This window comes from Buteo buteo, chromosome 12 (genome assembly GCF_964188355.1).
Source record: "Buteo buteo chromosome 12, bButBut1.hap1.1, whole genome shotgun sequence".
In the NCBI taxonomy this organism is placed as follows: domain Eukaryota; kingdom Metazoa; phylum Chordata; class Aves; order Accipitriformes; family Accipitridae; genus Buteo; species Buteo buteo.
In genome coordinates this window covers 21,707,685-21,728,582 of record NC_134182.1, presented here as the reverse complement: position 1 = coordinate 21,728,582, position 20,898 = coordinate 21,707,685, and the positions used below count along the sequence as shown (strand labels likewise).

At 45.9% G+C, this 20,898-nt stretch overlaps 1 protein-coding gene across 1 annotated transcript in view; it reads right to left on the bottom strand.

The window, feature by feature from the left end:
• MDGA1 (MAM domain containing glycosylphosphatidylinositol anchor 1) overlaps window positions 1-20,898 on the bottom strand; it is a 144,332-nt gene that overhangs the window by 46,915 nt on the left and 76,519 nt on the right. The window contains exons 9-10 of the mRNA XM_075042038.1: window positions 3,592-3,861; window positions 74-225 (exon numbers count right to left, since the gene is read on the bottom strand). Coding sequence (XP_074898139.1) covers window positions 74-225; window positions 3,592-3,861 — 422 coding nt within the window. The remainder of the gene's footprint in view (window positions 1-73; window positions 226-3,591; window positions 3,862-20,898) is intronic.

The following is a 20,898-nucleotide window of genomic DNA, read 5'->3' as shown; positions in this document are numbered from 1 at the left end:
ATTGATGTAACTGCCTCCTGGGAGGTCCTCTTCCCCAGGGCACGTACTGAGGCTCCAGAAGAGGAGACCTTACCTGACGGACTTCCAGGCGATACTTCAGGATGGGATCCACAGCATCGGGCTCCTTCTGTGTCCACTGCAAGACGTAAGAGTAATTCTTGGATTGCTTCTGGCTCAAGGTGGGGTTGGGAGTGTCATAGTAAAACTCTGGGCTGTAAGCTTTTGCTGGAGGGGGGGGAAAAAAAAAAAAGAGGGAGGAAAGTAAAAGAGTGCGATCAAGGGGAACATAAATTACAAAGAGATGTGGTGAGAGTGGAACAGCTCCGTTCACCCAGCTCATTCACTTGCCTTTGACATGATGGACACCCTTACTATTGTAGCTAGTGTTGCACTGACATACCATCATTTTCTGTGAACCACTACTGCTTTCACAGCCTAAACTACTGGGAGGGTTAGCAGCCCTGCAACACCAGTGGGGCATGGACACCAGAGAAGGTGGAAACAACTTCAGTTCTCCAGCTGGAACCAGTGCTAATCTTTTCTCTCTTGCTTTGATTAAGGTAACAGCTTTAAACCGGCATTTCTCCTGTTTCATCTGCTGCTTTACAGAGTCTCCTGCTAACAAACCCTGAGAAAGATCATTTGGCCAGTAGGTCATAGGAAAAGTGTTATTTATCACACAGGGACCATGGCATTAAAAAGAAGACCTTGCTCCTTCTGCATCTCCCCTGCCTTGGCATCACAGTGCTCCAGCCTCTTTGTAAAATGACACTCAACTCGGCAGCAAAGGGGATACTGACCTCAGCCTGGGTAAAAACAGCAGGAGCAGATATGTCTTTTCTAAACCAACATCTCCCCTTAAGAACAGAGGGCAGCAGGAGGAAGGGAAACACAGGAGAAATGATGTACCAGAGAGAAACTGGATAGTTCAAAGAAGAAGGGATTTCCCATCATTTCCCCAGCTGCTGCTGTCCTGAACTACTACCAAACAGGATTTGAAGGCTACTGCCATGCTGTAGCCTTCAGCCACAGCCACAGAGGCTGGTGGACTAACGCACCAGGCCCAGAAGCAACTCAAAGTCTTACCCACAATTGGTTTTACCCTATTTGAAACTACCTTCGTGTGACCCTATGCACTTCAATTTTTGGCAGGTCCTGTCCTGGGCCAGGCAGGAGTTGGACCTGAACCAAAACTCTCCTTTCTGGCTTCAGGTCCAATCTGGACCTGCACAGACCAGAAAGATGCCTGGGCAGCAAGGGATGCTGGAGAGCAGAACAGGCATAAACACCATCTCCTCAGGAAGTCTGCTGCACCTTTCCACTTGAATCACACACCCCGCCATTCTGTGTGGTTATAATTAAGCTTGAAAGGATTCAATGTTTATTTTTTATGAACTGATGGATAATATTGATGTTTATTTCCAAGTCCTTTTTTTCTTATTATTTTTATTGACTTGAATTTTTGCACAAGCAAGAAGTTCAGAGCCACCTCAGAGACTAATTGCTGCTTATTCAACTTGTATTGACTGTGGACACCAAGCTTCATAATAGATTCCAAAATAAAATCAGAACTGATGATAATTGTCACCTTGCATGATATTAATTCCTTATTAATTGACTCCAAGATGGAAACGGAAGCTAAAAAAACCCCCCTTCTAATAGAAATGCAGCACATCAGGATACTTCTGGAGCTTCCTTTCTGGAAACTTCTACCATTGCTAGAAAGTTTTGTCTTTTGTTTACAGCTGATGGGAAGAGCTGAAGGTTATTCACTCCATCTTTCAGGGCTTTTCTGTGCTTGTAGCTAGTGGGAGTGCAGGTGGTGACCAGTATGGGCTACCCTGATAACTTGCTCAAGGGGAGTGCGTTGGATGTCTTGCTATCCTTCCAAAACATCTCAGAAAGCTAATCTCTCCTCCATAGAAGAAACTAATCCCATCCTGGGCAGATTTATGTACTCTGTTTCCAGTGCATCTGAACACCTCACAGTCACAAATGAGTCACTGCCTCCCTGTCAGATAGGAAGGTTTATGGTCCTACCTTCACAGAGAAGAAACAGAAACAAAAAGATACTGTGTCTTTCCCCTCACTCACACAGGGAGGCCATGGCTGATAGGAATTAAAACTCCAGTGGTCCTGAGCCCAAGCGCAGCAGTCTAGCCACTGGATTATTTTCCAGGTTGCTCTACAGGCTCAGAAGGTCTAATTGATTTGCAACTGTCCAGGACACAGGCAGGGATGTCTAGAGCTGAAAAGCCACCATCAGATATCAATGCCTTGGAAGCAGAGAAGGGGTGCAGGAAAATAAATGCTTGCTGCTTTCCTGATGAGTGCTTTCTAGGGATGAATGTTGCTTTCTGCTGAGCGGATTTTATCCCGTGGGGCACAGCATGGCACACCAGGTGGCAATATGTATTTGTTACTACATCCAGCAAGAAATTCAGATCCTGGGAACATTCCCAAGCTTTCTAGGGACAGTTTGCTGTGGTGGATCATAGTGAGATACGGTTTGCCATCACTTACTTAGTGACATGAGAGTTGCAAGCGTATGAAGAAAGGATAGAGAGGGCCAAAGCTCTCAAGCAAGATCCACTGCCAGACAAATTCCAGGAAATCTCAAGGGGCGAGAGCAAGGTCCTGAAATGGGGCCTAAACAGTAGAAGTGGTTTGGGCTTCCCCATTTCTGAGAGCATCTCAAGAGTTATAGCATACCTGAGCTTTTCCAAACCCTAGGAAAGACCTGCTTCAAAATCAGGTCTCTCTGGATGTTATTTATTCTCATTTGTTCAGCCCTGACTCAAAAAGTATTATAAGTTGGCCCTGGACTGAAAACCCAGTAGTTTGGCTGAATTTACTGCTTATTAAGGCAACTTCATTGGAGAGCTTTTCTAGAAACTGGTGCCCAAGTCAATTCTGGGGTCATGGGAAAAGCAGATTTAATGATCAGCTGGAGAGGCTGGGTCAGATGTGTGGTTTTAGATGCTATAACTCTGCCATCCCTCTTTGCAGTTTCAGGTGCTGGAGAGAAGTCATATTACAGCGCCTGCTGGATTCACAGAAAACCGTGAGGAGCAAATCCACTGAGTACTAGTACCCATTCTCAGCTCATGTTTGTCTTAGCATTGCATCATGAGACACAGACAGGAGACATAGGGAAGGTACAGGAATACATAATACAGTTTTTGTTTGTTTTTAAAGGGGAAATTAGATGGTTTGGAGCCTGTTGCGGGGATGTAGAGAACCCTTCACTCCCCGTTGCTCAATACTTACCTATGATACATGTTGTCCAAGCTTGAAAGTGGATGGCAGCCTTGAGTTTAAGTCCTGTATCTTTCAGGCAAGTGGTCAAACACTGCTAAAATGTACCATGGCTGGCAATAACGGCCCCAGGTCCATCCCAGACTTGAAGGACTGCCTGAATGGAGGCAGATCTCCCTGGTGGCTTATGGAAAGTCATCCCTTCTGAACACAGCGCCATGCACAGAGGAGGCAGCAGAGGTTGCCTGTACTGGCACCGGTTTATGGAGAGGAAGTTTCCCACCTCCATGACCCCATCCAACAGCTCATTTCAGTGTGCACTTTGCAACTTACCAGACACCTGGAAGAGACAGGTGGAGACCCCCACGTCGTTGGAAATGCTGCACTCGTAGCTACCGCTGGTCTCCCGGCTGACGCTGTCCACCTTCAGCTCCGAGTAGTCCTGCTGCTCTGACAGGGGCTGCGCCAGAAGGGTCCCGTTGAAGCGCCAGACGGAGGTGGCCACCTTCATAGGGCTGCCCTTCAGCATGGTGCAGCGCAGGGTGACACTGCGCCCCACGCCCTGGCGCACGTCCTGGAATGCCGGCTCCACCACGGGGGGGACTGGAGACCGAACAGAGCGACAGACGGGGATGCCATCAGGGAACAGCCATCTCAGCACAGTCACCCCGGTGGTGCTGCTGAGGAGACAAGCACCTATGACTTCCAAGAGGATATTTATTTTCTAGTGGGAGCGAGGCTTCATCAAACCAAAAGCAGCAATAGTTGTCTGACATCCCCTTCTGACTGGGCTGGGGCCACCTCCCACATCCCTCCCATTTATTAGGTAGGAGTAGCCTTTAGCAAGTCCTCATCCCACAGTGAGACAGTGCTTGGAGGAGCTACCGAGCCCTGCTCTTTCATCTGAGAAGCGCAACTCAAGCAGCTACAGCTTGGATTCAATCCTCAGATCCTAATCAGAATAACCGTAGTCCTCATACCTAGCATAAACTGCATTCCCAGAGCAGGCAGGTATGCTCTCAAGCAGTTACATTCATGTTCTTCTGGTCAACAGCCGACAGGGTGATCAGGGACACCATGTTCAGATGGAGGGATACGCACTGGCTGTCCCCACAGAGCACAGACCTGAAGGGGTGTTAGAGGGCTTCTCCCAAATACATCAATACAACACATCAGGGACTGGCTACAGGGACTCCGGGTCCTATTTTTATCTCTGGCAACAAGTCCACAGTGCTGGAAGGTGAGTCACATCTCTCCATGTCAGCTTCTCTGCCAGTAGTGTGAGAATGGTGGCCACCTCCTTAGCAAAGGGAGGCTACTAAGTCTTGCTCTGTAAAAATTTACAGGAACCTCATGAATTGGGCACAGTTGAGGCAGAGCAAGGAGAAAGTTTGGATTGGTATTGCTTGGGTTACCTCTTATTTAATGCAATGGCAGAGGACTTCAGTCTCCACAGTCATCTGATGGATGTGTTTCACTTGCAATAAACTCTTAATTAAAACACTACAGCATGGGAATAACCAGAAGCTTTCCCTCTAAAATGAGAAAAGCTTCCTGAACACAAAACAGCTGTTAGCTTGAATATGAACGAGGGAGAACAGATTTATAGCAGCTCCAGCACAATCACAGCTCACCTTCTCCAGGTTCAAAGCACCTGCTCTTCCACAGCTTCTACGCACTACAGATCTACAAAGCACCTGCTTCATCTAAAGGTCCACAGAGCTGCCAAGCACAGCCAAAAACCTGCAACACACAGTATCTGCAGCGCCACAGACACAGTTCCACTAGGAACCACAGGTCACACAGCATCCTTGCTGCCATGAACACAGCCATGCCTGGGGGCCTTCAGCACACCAGTCTCTCCCCTCTTATAGCCTGACCCCAGCAAGACCTACCTACAGCTCTGTAACACTAGCAACATCTCCATCTTCACCACAGATGAAGGTGGTGCATGCACCACACCATAGCTCTGCATGCACAGTGCCCCCTCTCCCAGAGACACAGATGCATCTGTGGGTACACAGCGTACAAGCATCCCCTCCACCTAGCAGCCCTTGTTTGACAGTGGCTGATTGTTTTCTAGGTACCCATTCTCAACTCAGCTTCTGGGCCCTTTGCTGCACTTACGTGAATTAAAAGCAGCCCTTGACTGAGCTCACATTGCCGTGCTGAGTGGCATGGTCAGCTCGTTACAGATGGCTTTGCTAGCAATGTGTCTCTGCAGGTGCTCCAAGTGCTGACTTGCCTTTGGCTCACACGTCTCCCACCTCATAGTGAGAATAATGTGAGAAGTTGTTTGATTAGACCTAGTGCCATGAATGTGTCATCTCCATTCCTAGCTGCTATCCCATTTCTTGGGTCACATCTGCTCCTTAATTGAAGCTGGTGGGGTCTCACATTATAATCAAGGCCAGCTGGTGATGTAGGGTAAAAAAAGAAAAAAAAAAAAGATGAAAAGGGAAAGGAAGGCTTAAAAAAAGAAAATGGCACAGCAGCTCCAGATATACTCAAAGCAATCTATCTCACAAGGAGAGAGAGGGGTGGGAGAGCAGCTTCCCTCACTGCACCAAGTGGCGCCTTTGTATGGAGCTTGGACAGAGGAAGAGAAAAGGTCTGAAATTTGACGAAGTGCCCCCTACAAGGACACACACTGCAAGGAAAGTGCCCCTCAGGGCCTCACTGAGGGAGTGTCTGGGGCTGGTAAAGGGTCACAGAGGACCAAGGCTGGGACACTCCAGATGCTTCCTTAGGTCACAGGAACAGCAGGGCAGCCAAGGATGCAGAAGATATTTAATCTTCTTCAGCTGGGAAATGGGATTTACTTGATTTGCACTGGGACAGGTTCTGGGCCTACGTTATCACCTTGTGAAGGGAATGTCTGAAAGTGCCTATACAGTAAAAATTGATTACATTTTCTCCTCTTGTCTCTGGCACTACAAAGCACCCAATGAGCATTAACTCTTCGGGTAGTCCTGGAGCCCCTGGGTTTTCTGGAGAAAGAGCTGAAGCAGGTCATCCCATCACTGCAAAGGATGCAGTACTACACCAAGGGGCTGCTATTCCTGAAGGCTCCCAGTGAATATCAAAGCAAAGAAAGGTCAACAGCAGTTACAGGGCAAGACATTAGCTCTGGCCTCCAATGCCTACTGGGGAGCCCACACTTCTTCAAGTAGGTTATACACAAAAGGGAGACTCACCACCAAGGCAGGGATTCAGTCTGCAAATCCTAGCAGATAACAACACAGACTTTTCTCATCCCTGGCTTAAATGCCAAAGAAAGCTTGTTTAAATGAGCCAGTGCTCTGACTCCCCAGAACTGGGAACTAACAACTCCAGTACACCTGAGATGGTGACTGTCTCGGAGCAGAAACCTCCAACATGACTCCTGCACAGATACCTTTAGGGAGTTGCAGAAAATTGTAATGATTTTCCAGGTGCCTCTGATACCCACAAGGAAGCAGCATCCCTGCTGGCTATAAGGGAGCAGTATCTGGCTATTTTGGCTCACTAAGCTGCCATGGTGCTCATTGGGGAGCTTGGGTATCAACCCCAGTTTTTAGCCCAGTTCCAAAGGTGGGTCCTTGTCCAGAGGCTCTTCAAATGCCTTTCTATATCTCCCCTGAACTCCACTGCATGCAGCTGAAGTGCTCTTTTAAGCAGCAGCCACATTGCAGGCAGCAGGTTGCTACATTTCAAGAAGGAGGTAAAAACACCTCTCTGCATATACAGGGCTTTGGGATCCCCTGGTAAAAAACACAGCAAATAAACATAGACAATTACTGTTTTCTCTCAGTACGCAGCTTAAGTCCAGAAGAGCTAGCTGGTAGAAGGAGTGGCAAAAGGGGTGAAGAGGGCAGCGTGTTACCGTTCTAGGCAATGCTGAGGGAACGAGGGTCCTCCAGCAATCTTATCTTGTTAAGATGTGGCTGCTGTGAAACACAAGGCAGGGCAGCCTGCCTTTGCAGCAGAATTAGCTTGTTAGGAGCAAATCAAATCAGCCAAACACAGGCAACCTACTCCATCGTGCCAGGCACCCTAAAGCAAAACTGGGCTGTAGGCAGCTCCCTTGCTGTGAGCCAGAGCAGATGCTCTGCACTGGAGGGTTGCTAAGCTAGCACGGTGTTCATGATGATGAAGGGCAAGAGCGAGAGAAACAAAACAGAGAAACGTCAAGTGTCAAGGGGCGTTGCTTTGTGCCCCAATTACCTCTTATTTTCTTGGTTTCACTGGAAATAACCAGGACTGAAATGCTCGTCCTGTTAGATGAGCGAGAAGCGCACTGGCTGTTGAGCTGTGGCCAAGTCTGTAAGTATTTGTTTTAAGTCTGTTTTTATTTTAGCCTTGAGGAAGGGAGGAGTGTTATTCCTTACAAGACCCAAAGTGCTTGCAGGAGAGACCACAGTCTCCTTGCACTGTTACTGTGCTGCCCTACTTGGGCACAGCTCAAGAAGGGGTACTCAGCAATCCCTGCAATACTGTCTGATTGCTGCAAGTTCCCATCAAATTCAGATGCCTCCAGAAGGCAGAGATGCTTCTTTCACCAATGATGAAGTTAGAGCATCCCAGAATGGCAGTGATGCACTATTGAAAGTTTTTCACTTGTGGGGTAAATAGTGAAAAAAAAATAAATTACGTGAAAACATTTTTTTTTAACTTTAAAAAATGGGGATGTTGCCATGAGGCTGCTCAGTCTCATATGGATGAAAGGCAAAGAAAGGCTCATATTGGAATGGACTGATGCACAGATATTGGTGACAAGCTTAAACACAAATCAGCATCTGCAGAACAGGAGAACACTGAGTGAACAGACCTTGCATTAAGAGCTCAGGCAAGAATTGAAAAGGTCGAAAAACCTTGACACCACAGATACGACACTACTATGCAAGACACATGCAGAGTCTGCTTTCGCACTGTAGCTTGAGGACTGTGAATAGCATATCCTAGGCAATTCCCAAATGCTGGCTCATTTTGAAACGGCTGTCAGAGCTGACAAGCTCACTCATAACCCGCTTTCTGACTCACAGGCAGCCCTTTCCACCCTGTAGCCACCTTGACCAGTGGCTGACAACAGCCATCTCTGTAGGTGGTCAGCTGCCCGCATTGTACCGCTGGTCTATGCAGCTGCCATAGGCTGCTGCACTCTCATTTTTCTACAGGGATCTACTTCCCACAACACTTCTTCTGCTGCAAAGAGCACCACGGCACAGCAATGTCCAGGCAGAAAAAGAGAGGCACAAGCAGAAATACTGCCTGCCTGGTTTCACATGAACTGGCAGCATCAGACACAGCGCAGGAGTCCTGTATCCTGACCCACACTTCAGTCCTTAGCCCAGGCTTCCTCTCCTGTGCAAAACACCCTCTACTCTACCCTCCAGAGTCAGTCATCATTTACATTTTTATTTAAATCTAGGAAGTGCAACATGTAACACAAGTGATGAAAATAGCAAGCCTTGCTAGATTAGAAAGCAGCTTTATTTTCAGCAGCTCTTATCCCGGCTCTGCTGAACGACTCCCTCCAAGCTTAGCCACACAGTCACATCACGAGTGGGACTCCTGCTTGTAGTCTTCACCTTACCCATGTGTGAGAGCTAACTGACCACTCGCTGGACTAACACTGCAAAGGACACACAGATAACCTGGTATGAAAGACTGCACTTCGTGGTTAGTTACTATTAATTAGCTGTGTTTTGTTATCCAAAATGGCTAACAACACCGGGCAGTAATTTCTCTCTCTGGAAAGCAAATCAGCACAGGCTCTTATTAGGGCCTTAGGAGACCTATATGGCCCCATCCAGCATCCATTTAAATTCTGATAGGTACCCTTCTGTAGTCATACTGGATGCAGTCTTCCCTAATCTTCTCTAGACAACCAAACCAATCGCCGCAAAGGGTGCCTTCCTTATCCAGCCCCAGTCCCATAATCTGGGGTAATAAAGATGTCACAGGCATCAAAGATACTGCACCTCTGCTTTCACAGCAGGTAGAAAGCTCCATGGTTTCAGCTCCAGGAGAGACCAGAGCGCTCTACCCGAGCAAGCGGGAAACTCTTTTATTGTCACAAGGCTGGGAAATTACTGCTGAGCAATTCTGTTCCCTGCAACAGCACCCACATTAGGCACCAGCAGTTTTCCACATGGAGATAAATATCCAACTTATATTTACAAGCCCAGTCTCATCTATTTGTTTCTGAGAGATGATATAATGGAGTAGTTAGAAGAGGGGAGGTGGAGGAAGGTTTGCTCAACCTATTTCAACTAAAAGCCAGAATCTATTTCTTTCATATTCTACGGCTTTTGCCTTTGCACTTTAGTCTCCCCACATATAAGGAGATAAAATGTGCATTTTTTTGCAAAGTGCTTGAAAGCCAAGTTGCAAGTATTGTTATTTCAAATAAAACAAATTTGTTTGAGTGCATCTTCTGCTAGACAAGTAGGTGCAGGGAACGGAGAAGCAGGGCTCAGAGCAGAGAAGGCTTAGTTCCATGTTAGTTGACTGCTTTTAAAAGAAGGGCAAATGAAATGTATTCACTACCAGCTTTTCTGCTTTTCTCCCCTCTGAACTTTCCAAGCCAATTAGCTCAACCAGTCCTCACCTTGTTTTAATATAGGGATTTACTAAAGGATTTCTTCTTCTGCATGACAAGCTGTGCTGATTAATACATGAGACCCCTAGCTCACTTTACAGAGTGCTTTGAAGAAAGTCCATCTTAGGTGGGAATTTCCAGACCTTCTACCTCACAGATATGCCTCCTCAAAAAAGATCTGTCCCACACATGCTGGAACTCCACTCAGACTCACTGCCCAATTAATTCATGCTAACAAGACACTACAAAGACAAGTATTCTTCAGTGTAAAGCCACCTCATTCCCATGTCTCACTTACCTTCAAGTGCCTGGTTTCAACACAGTATGCTCCCCTAATTGAAAAAGATAAGTGGGAAAAGATGGTGTATGTACAGAAGACACATGCACATTTGTTTGTGAAATGCATGCTGATAATCCTCCCCCGCCCACATACCACCCAATTAGCAAAGTTATGCACAAAAGAAATAAAGAGGGTGAGAGAGTGGGCATCTCAGAGCTAATACCTTCAATTACTGCCAGACCAATGGTGTAACCCAAATCTAGATTTTTATTTTTTTTTTTGCCACAGACTAACATGAAAATACTGTCTCTAACTCACAGCCAATTTTGCTAGTATAGCACAGTGAAGCAGGATGACAGCTAAGGTGGATCTGGGATTCTCCTTCCCACCCACATACCTATAAGAGGGGATCCCTCCCTTGTGTAGCACTGTCAGACCACCAACTCTCCGCTCAGGTTCTGCCTCTGTCTTCTAGAGGATAACAAGATGTCAGCTCATACCCATGCATCTGCTATTACATGCTTCTGTTTAACAAATTGGGCTGGCAGTGACAGGCCGCTCCCAATAGCATATAAATAGTTTAGATCCAAACATTCACTAAGAGTCAGCCAATGATACTCTTTCCCAAAAGCATCCCATATGCATTAACTTTTGGCCAAGTACCAGTTATCTTACTACTCAATAATTCATAGGTGAGCTACTCAGCTGGGTAGTTCTGGGAATAAAGCAACTCATTGCCAGTGCAAACTAAGATTAAAGAAAAAAAAAATCAACCCAAAAAAATGAACCAAATAAGATTCGTCTTCTGAAACAGAGAATCCAGATCTTTTCTCTTACTTCAGAGTTTATTACTTGTTTTTCTTACCATCTAACCCAATTCCCTTGCTGCAGTTTAAGCCTACTTCAAGTCCTCCCCATAGGTACTTTTATGTCCTAGTAATCAACTCCGTCTTATCTCCAGTAGCCCCCAACCTCAACAAATACTAAGAGAGAGTTCTTAGTCCTCTTCTCCTCTCCCAAAGTCCTTGACAAGATGATGTTGCTGTTTTATATGTATGTGTGTGTATGTATATATATGTTTACAATTCCCCTTTCTCTCCTTCTTCTGCTCTTCAGATGGCAGAAGCACAGCTTTAGTTCCTACTTAGATTTTGTTTTCTCTGGGCTAGAAACTGTCCTAGAGTTTTGAAGGCCAGAGAATTCACATGCAAAAAAGTTTCGGAAAGGAGAAAATAAAAGAGAAACCTGAATCCTCAGCTCTGACTCTCCTCACTTGCCTGGCAGAGACAAGCAGGACACAGGGGCCTGTAACGGGGCAGAGATCAACAGGTACCTTCTCCAGCCTTGTGAGCAGAAACAGAGCTGCTTCGCCCATCACAGCAGAATGCATTCCCTGCGCTTCCATCCACAGTGTAAAGAAGGGAAAATGGGAAAACAGCCAATCTGTGATGCTCATTGTCCTAGGGTAGTTGCTCCACATTCTTGAGAAGGATTTGGAACAACTGAGAAAGAACCGATCATCCCCCCAGGTTTGACAGCAAACCTGGAGATAGTTGGAACAGGACTTTAAAGCCCAAATTTATCCCATCTAACTTCAGGCTCTTCATTGAGGCACCCAAGTTAGGAACGCCACCTCCCTCCAAAGCCATTGAGTGAGAGGGACATCTCCAGAGGATGATTCAGATGGTAGGAATCCTTAGCTGGCATTACCCTCTCTCTATCCTGTGCCTGCACAGGGAGCCTCAGGTGATCCCGGCCCTTTGCATCTCTGCTAGGTGGGATGAATGCAGACCGCAGTAAATGCTTGTGTGACACCTGCACAGAAGTGGTCAGTGCCACCCCTTTATATTAACCTCTCCATGAACTCTCAGTGACTTGTTTAATGAGTTCATCAGCAAGCTGAGTCATAACATGCATCTGAAACTTGGGCAGCATGTCCTGCTCTTGGACAGGAGACACCTCCTGTGTTAGAGCTGCTGCATGCCACAACAGAGCTACCCTGGGAAAGAAAACAGACACCAGCCTGTATGTTCCCCATAGCAAATATAGCAATAAATCTTTGGACGCCAGACAGCATCCAATTAGTACCACAGCTAGGGCTCAGATCCAGAGTATGCAGCGACTGAGCTTCTCCTTGTCTCCTATGGAGGATCTCACCCACAACCAGAGGAGCCACCAGGCAGAGGTGACTGCTGACTCCAAGCAGCAGTGCAATAGCAACAGGCTCCTATTCTATCACCAGCTGCCTGAGCAATTCAATCACCTCCATATGTTTAGACCCTTTTAATAATAGAACTGAAAGTTAAGAGCAGGGAGGGTGCAGGACAAAGTGCCTCTGAGAACTGCAATCCTGTCAAAATGGAGAAGAGTCCCTGCTTCTGAAATGCAATGATTGTCAGGGCCACAGGTGGTCAGAGCCTTCTGCTCACAGCTGGGCTACAGCATTACCTTACCTTGTTTTCAGTTTGAAAGCTAAATTGTGACCACTAGATGATCCCTCTACAGCTGCTTTCCAAACAGGCAGGCAAAGCATGAGGCATCATAGCCAAAAGCAGAAATGTTGATTAAAAAAACCAGACCTGCTTTAATGATGGGGTGGTGGGATCAGAGCTGGAAAGGGGAGAGATCCAAGCCAGAAAGAGCCTGGTAGGGGAAGGAGGGCCATACAAGGCAATTAAGATAATCAAGTGTTAACCAGCACTCCTTAATATGTTTGCTTTGAATTCTCTGTCTATACTAGTAAGAAAAAGGACGCATAGGGCAAAGCTAGACCAGGAAGAGTTAATGCAGTGGTTCTCCACTTATCTACAGAGTGGAAACAGAACAAGCTTCCCCATACAAAGCAGGCTCTTCCTCAGCCTCTCCTTCAGACCTAGTAGGGAATTTGAACCAAGGAAGAAGAACTCAGCATAGAGAAGTGATGGAGAACTGGGTGTTGCTCTATCTGCTGCCTCAGAGTTCTGCTGCCAATCGTTTAAAATCCTGCTCTGTTAACTGTCATCATTACCCCATTTTTCCATCCTTCACCCTTGATTGATCTTGATTCATCTTAGGAAGATGACGACAATGAAAACGTAACCATTCAGAAAGAGGCTGAAAGGATGCTCAAACTAAAAGATTTATGGCAAATGTTCAGTCTCATAGATGAAGCAGCTGAGGTCAACAGATACCAAAGCAATTTTTCCCATAAGAATTAATGTAACAAGGGGGGTGGCGCATACAGGAACTTAAGAAATGCATGCAATTTAAAAACACAGGACCAGCATGTACAGCATAGAGAAAGGAGAGGCAAGATCATTTTTTACTGTAAGCATTTTTGCTGTCACTCTCTGGATGGTTACCTCTTCATCATTGTCATCATCACCTTCAGATGAATCAAGGTGGATCAAATCAATCACAGGCAAAGGATGGAAAAATGAGGATAGGTTCAGGTGGTCCATCAGATGAAATGGCTGAGGTCTTTCAGAATAGTGACCAGCTCCAAAACGCCAGCTGTCAAACAGCCACCATCTCTGCTATCTGAAAGTCCTGTCTTCCCCCTCCATCCTTCACACCATTACCTGCATGCATTTAAAATGTGTGAATTTCATAAGTGCCTGTGTCCAACTCCTCCTCTATTAATTAATCATGAAAAAAATGCTTTATCTGTCATATCAGTAACTCTCATAGCTTTTCATGAATGCATCTTCAGTGGATTGCTGGTTACAGAGAATCATCTCCCTTCACCTTATTCCCAAAACTACTAACCACCTATGGAGACAGCAGAGGATTTGGCAGTCCCATTTCTTCAGGCCTGGATGATACTGCCTGCCTCAGAGGCAGGCATGGGCTCGACCTACAGAGGACTCACTCTCCCGTTGGAAACCTCATGTCTTCTCTCTACATTGCCACCATGTTTCCAGAGAAACAGCAGCAGCAGCACACCAGCCTCACTGTTGAAGCAGACACAACACTGCAGCTCTCATCTTTCCCTGCCTTAGGAAGAGCACCGTCACTTCTGACAGCCACAGGTGGTGTGGGCTCTCAGAAATCACTCTCCGGGGCTTGGGGTTTCCTCTGCAGCAGAGGGCACAGGAAGGAGGCCAATGACAGAACTGGCAATCATTCAAGGACAGCAGCCTGCTCCCTCGACCACCCCATCTGGCTATCAGCTCTGTCCTATCTCCTCTGGACTTGGACCAGGGAAATTTATTAACAGTCCCGCTCACTGGATAAATCTGCTCTGACATTCGATTTTCCAGGCTGTTTCTGTGGCTGACCTCAAACTGGGCCAGCACTACAGGAACCATTCGGAGGAGCAACATCCCTGTAATGTGGGCACATGCCTATCTCACACAGACACTTTTTCATGTTGACTGAGGAGGACTTAGGCTGCAGCAAAGGCAATATGCAGGACAAGTGGGAAGTACACACTCCATTTCTTCTCCTGATGTCTGACTTTTGGTCCAACAGATAAATGCCTGAAGCTGGTTCCATAAAGTTTCAGTTGTTTGCATTCCCAACTCTTTTGGGACACAAAAAGTAAGGCTGTTACCTTCCTCATTCTCACCCATTGCATCAAGGTCCGAAAGTAGATCCTGGCCTGAGTTAATCCATCAGCAATTATCAGCCTGAGGGGTTGCGGCAGCACACACTGTAACATGGTATCCTGCTCCTTGAAGCCTCAGTGTGATAGATAATAACACCTCCCAGAATCAAACACCCCAGGTGAAAAGGACATTTTAAACAAGTTTCAGCAATGTTTGCTGAGCCATCCCACTGTGGTGGGCAGAGAGAAGATATATAGTCCTGTGTACAGCTCTGGAAAGAACTTGCGTGGACTTAAATCTGGGAATATCTGTGGCTAGATCTGTGATAAAAGCCAGAGATGATGGAAGGATAGGCTTCTCTATGTCCTGTTTGTAAGACTCTAGCTGGATCTGTATATCCTGACCTGAATTCATGAGTGCAAAAATGGCAGAATAACAGACTAATAGACCATAAAAATCTTAAAAATGCTGTAGAAAGCATGAAAAGATTGGGGAAAACTTCATCTAGCCAGGCCTTTGAGGGGAAGTTTGTGATGGCATCCTGCAAACACCAGAGGAGATAAAATTATTTTGTACTCTCCATGAATGTATTGCCTATGGGAGTACAAACATGAACCAATTGGGTCAATGTAAGCAGAGGAGACCTCAGGACGAACAGCAATAAACCTTTTTATTCCTCACTGGTTCCAGAAAAAGACTTATGGAAGATGAACGTGGGATGCAAAATTACAAGTTAAAAAATGAATGATGATTAAAATAGTTTTATGGCTCCTTGGCAGACAAACTGGGTAGTGTTTGAAAAAGCAACAAGAAAAGTAACTATCTTGTCATAACATCCTCAGGCATTGGAAAGATTCTGGCTTGCTTCCACACGACAGACTAATTGAAGATGTAATACTATTCAAATGCAGCCCACATTAAGCAGATTAAAAACACATTAACTGAAAGAGTTCAAAAAGAAATTTTAAATGGGCGCACATACCACTGAGATCACTCTAGTGAGAGGTAAGACCTTCTCTAGGAAAGCCTCTCTAGCGAGATCCCATATGAACCTCTTAAACTGATGCTATTTCACATCTTCATCAAGGTCAAAGATCCAGCCAGCAGGTTGGCATAGCTAAAGGATATCAATTATAAAGTCCTCTGTTCAGGCTGTGTAGCCAACATCACACAACCAACCTTTGGTGTCTGAATGACCTTACATCCATTTGCAGCTGGGGTGACTGGGTGCAGACTTTGGCACAGCTCTGGGATGTGGCTTGTGCTTTGCTTCCTTCCTTCCCACACAAAGGCAGCATCCTTAAGTGCCTATGTCAGGATAAGATACCAACATCTGTAGAGGACACAAAACATGCAGCAGTAAATAACATACTAGAGAGATTCCTCACACAGGATAACTTGGTTTGCTTGATGGAATGGGCTTATGGTAACTGCATTCAATTTATCCTGGATAAAGTAAAGGTCTGGAAAGAAAACTGTTGAGGAAAGAATGTGTCACTCTTGTTAGGAAAGAGTCAATGACTGCAAGAGGAGCCTGAGTCGATGTAACCCAGTGAACATCAGCTTTCAGCTTAATTCTGTAGTCCAAAGATGTCCAAATCCTTGGATGATTAAGCCAAAACTTACTAAACATATTGAGATATGGGCATCACCTTGGCATCTGCATTGGTGAGAAGATTTTTTGAAAATCTGTTTAATACGGGTGACCACGCTGCCAGAATGATATTAAAAAAAAAAAAAAAAACAAAAAAAACCACAAACCAAAAAACCCAACAAAACAAATGAGAAGAGGGCTATAAATATGAATCAAGGGCTGGAAAACATGCCTTGCGGTGAATGGCTAAAGAGACTCACTCTGGATTGCATAGTGAAAAAAGGCTTAGAGACTACTTGTTCTGGTGTCTGAGACTAGACAAGGAAGAGACTGCTGATAACAAATAGCTCTTTATATGAGAAGACAAAGGCATAAACAGAGCTTGTAGTTGGAAACTGAAATGAGAAAGGCTTAGATTAAGTCATGACAACTGAACCATGAGAGTAAAAAAACACTGGAACAACTTACTGAGGCACACAGTGAATTCTCTGTCACTTCAGTCTGTGAGAAGATGCTGCACTGAAAACGTACAAATAATCCAAGTTTAGATCCACAAAGGTAAACTCGCCTTGTTCCTCAGCTCCACTAGTGAGAGAGACTATGCTTGGCACATAACTAACTCTCCTGTCTAGACAAACAGCACAAAATGGTTAGAAAGAGATTCAAAGAGCTTTTGCTTTCTCATAATGATCAGGAAGCTGGAGTCCCAGCATTTTGGGTAGGTGGATTGGAGCACATAAGCTTCTCCAAATGGTTTAAACCCCCCCCCCCCCAAAAAAAACCCCCACAAACCCCAACCATCTTTCCTCCTCTCTTGAAAACCTGCAGGTAGTTTCATTTGCAGCTTTTCATTTATATGTGTGAGTTGGTTCCTAGAAAGCTAATCAGCATGAAAACTTGCCCTTTTCCATGCGAGAACTTCGACTTTTGCAAAGCCTCATCACAAGCAGCCCAAGGGGAAGAGAAAAATCCCCAACCCACAAAAAAAACCATTTTGAGCATTGCTCTGTTTTCCTCTGACCCAGCAAAATGCCACCATGTTCTCATCCCTTTAGACCCATTATGGTCTTTTCCAGCAAACCACCTTAGATGGAGGGCTGCTCCCTTTCCCTCAAGCCCCAGTTCCCCATTTTACAGAGTACCAGCATATTGGCTAAAGGGCCTGTATTATGCATCAGCTATGAACTGCTCAAAAAATCCCAGCAGACCTAGCACTATTAAGCCCATCTACATTGCATTAAGTTGTTATTAGCTTATGATTAGGACAGTAAAATACCTCTTTGCAATCAGCGCTTGGTGAGGAAAATCCCTGTTCAGTGCAAATGTCACTATTATTTATTGTTCTCTTGACCTCAATCACAGCCACTGCCGGGAACCCCTGTTAGTTTTGGCACTCCAGCCAACTCCTCCCATCAAATGCTTGGCTGAGTTGGGCCCAGAGTTGTATCATATTTGCGACGGTTGAGACTTTTTTTTTTTTTGCGACGACACTTGTTTCACCAGAGGTGACAGCAGGTCACAACAGATCAAGAGCTTACAAAGGGTCAGCTGGAATGGCCTTCAGTTGCCATTCTTTCTTTAGCCAGCAGAGATTTATCCCAGATGCTTCTTTGCCACAGAAACGGAGTAATTTTCAGTCTCTTCTACACCCCATTCATCCCCTTGCAGCTTGGCAAACAAGCAAACAGTTTCAGAAGTCAGCTTCCTCCCAGTCAACATTAATGAAAAATTTCCATGGTTTCCTGTGATCACACATGACCTTAGAAATAAGGACTCCAAAATCATACAAAATGCAACAGGTCTGCACGTCTGTCAATTCCTGGGAGCAATGATGGTTTTTCAGGTTCATCACTGGATTCATAAAAGAAAACCAACTGTTTTACCTCAAGTCCTGGAGGCCAATTAAATTCAAATCAGAAACAAAAGCTGAGATAAGGTAGGAGCATGTGCACACACATCCTTATTTGTGTTTGCAGTAGAGAGGCAAAGAGGAATGGAAATTAGGGATTATACAAAGTGAAATAGGGTGAGAGGGGTGCATGTTGGAAATGTGATCTCTGCTCATTGAGAAAATGCTGTTTCCTGGCTTCAAAGACAAACCAGTCTCTTTCTCAGAGACTGGCCCAAGTAGAAAAGCACAAACTAGTAAATGAACAGTTGTTTCCTCACAGAAAGCTCCAAAAGGCCTCTATGCCCTTCCTAAAAACTGAACCCTCAGCCTCCTGATACAGTGTCCCAGCACAGAACTGGCAGCAGAAGACCTGCTGGGATGTAGAGAAGCCTGAGCACCTCTGAAACTTAATTCACATTCAAACAGTTTCCCTATAGGAGTGAACATAATTGGTGCTGTTTCAGAGCTTAGTGTCAGGATGGTCACAGCTAATTAACTCCCCCCCCCCGCCCCAGGATGCTCAGTTTCCTACTAGGGCTTCTGTTCATATCAGGAGTGACTCAGGGTCTTCCCTGCATAAGCCCCCTCCTCAAAAGCGGCATCACTATTGTATGCATTGCCTTCACGTGCCTGCCACAGTCCTCCAGCAGGGTAGGAGAAAATAGGTCTGCTTTAGTGCCAGGGTGCAGGCAGTAAGTGAGGAATAGCATGGGACCCTGCTCCTGCACCCTCATAGGTGCTTCTTGACATGGTTTATGGCCCAAAAATCATGGAAGAAAAGCAAAAGCACAGGCACAATATCATGGCACCACATAGCGCTCTCAGGGAAAGAGGCTGGGATAAAAGAGCCTCTGCTCCCCTGGCACATGTCCTGTGTCTGGTCTGATGTCCTATGCTCCCCTGCAGGTATGGACAGCTGTTTTCACTTCTCTGTGCCTCAGGCTCTTGTGCAGAGGCTGAGAGTTATCATGAGAAAAATGAATTGCTTTTTTTGCCTGCATGGTGTCCTCCTGGTTCCTCGACTGAGTTCTAGTCTGTGGCATCTCTCTCCCCACAGCTGGGCACTCAACATGCTCACATCCTTGTCACCGAGAGGCAGAATTTGATAGGGACAGGGAATTCCCTCCTTTCCTGTCCTGTGACCCCAGCCTTAAAACATGAGAGCTGACAGTAGTTTTCTAACTCCCTCCATCTACCACCTCCCTTGCCCCGTGCCTCCTGATGCCAGTGTTACCACATATAGCGCATGCCTTCCCAAATCTACTTCGCTCAGGTGTCAGCAGCAGCTCCTTCTTTCGCTAGAACATATGTACAAACCATTCAATCCTCTTAGCTCTCCTATGCCCAGTCTTTTCCACTGGCTTTTCTCTTTCAAATACACCCATTATACCCAACTCATACAAGTAGGTACCATCTTCTCCTCTTCCTAAGACACTGCCCATAAACTCAGATCCCAGTCCTGTCCATCAACTCTGGCAGAGAATATCCTGCCACCTCATGCTCCAGAATCCATGGCCCTTTCTCTGCCTTGGCTCAGTTCCCACATCCCCTGGACATATACTGGTGCTGCATAGACCAAGAGAGAAAGCTTGGCAACAGCTGCCGTGCCAAGCTCACCATCTCTGACCTGCTCACTGGAGGTAAGCACACGGCAGAAGTACTCACAGTGTATGTTAGAGAGAAACCTGTGTTATATCCCCATGCAAATAGAAGCAGAGCCAGGACAATCTCTCCCTGCAGCCAGGCTGCCTCGATGCAGTCTCGGTATCAATATCTGTATCACAGTTCAGAGATCTTTGATACAGGTGGTTTCACCTATGTCCTAAACCCAGGCAACAACAGGGCTCAAAACCAAAGCTGTTTCTTCAGAATGGCAAGATGGGAAGCACTGGGAAAGTGTCTGACAGTACTTCAGCAGTAGTATGCTCCTGTGGCTTAAAGACAAAGACATGCTTGGGTGAGACCCAAATGTGCACAGCCTTGCAGGATGCCCAGCACAAAGCATGTGAGAGGATCCTGGAGCTGTTTTTTATCCCAACAAATTGATGTATAGCTAGGTCCTACAGGGAAAATAGCTGCCATGGCAGGAAAACCTTAAAAGGGGTGTCTGAATTAGAACAACGCAGGATATGGTGTTCAGCCCCGAAAGGGCTAGGGTAGGTGAGCAATTTCAACAGAAAGATGACCAAGACTGTCTGCCATCCACTGTGTCTATAGAGCTCTTGTCTCTCCTGTCCTGACAAAACTGTACAGCTTGGATGTCTATCTCTCTCTTGATAAAATTAAGTTCTTCTTCCTGAGAGTCTGGCCAAAAAACAGGATAATGGCAGCTTATGGAAAGTGTATTTGTTTCTCCCAACAATATCTGAGAAATGGATTAGTTGATTTAAACCAGTTCTCTTCTGAACAAACAAGTTCATCTCTCTAGGCGAGGAGCGCTCACACAAGCTTTTACTCAGCCTATCATTACAACTGCAGAGGTATTTAGAGGTGAGCAATGAGCTGCATGAAGGCTGAATAGCAGTGCAGGCAGGCTGCAATCTCATGTAGCAGACCCAGGTCCCCTCTTTAAGGAGGGCTCCCACCTTCCCGATGAACATATCTGGGTATCATCCTCTCTTCTTTCATTGTCATTTACCCAGGGCACAGCGAGGACGCCTCCCAGTACTTTGCATCTGACCTGTGGTGCCACAGACTGAACATGCCAGCTTTGCAAAATCTGCTGCCCAGCCTCCACTGCTCTGGTGAATTCTCTCTGCCAAC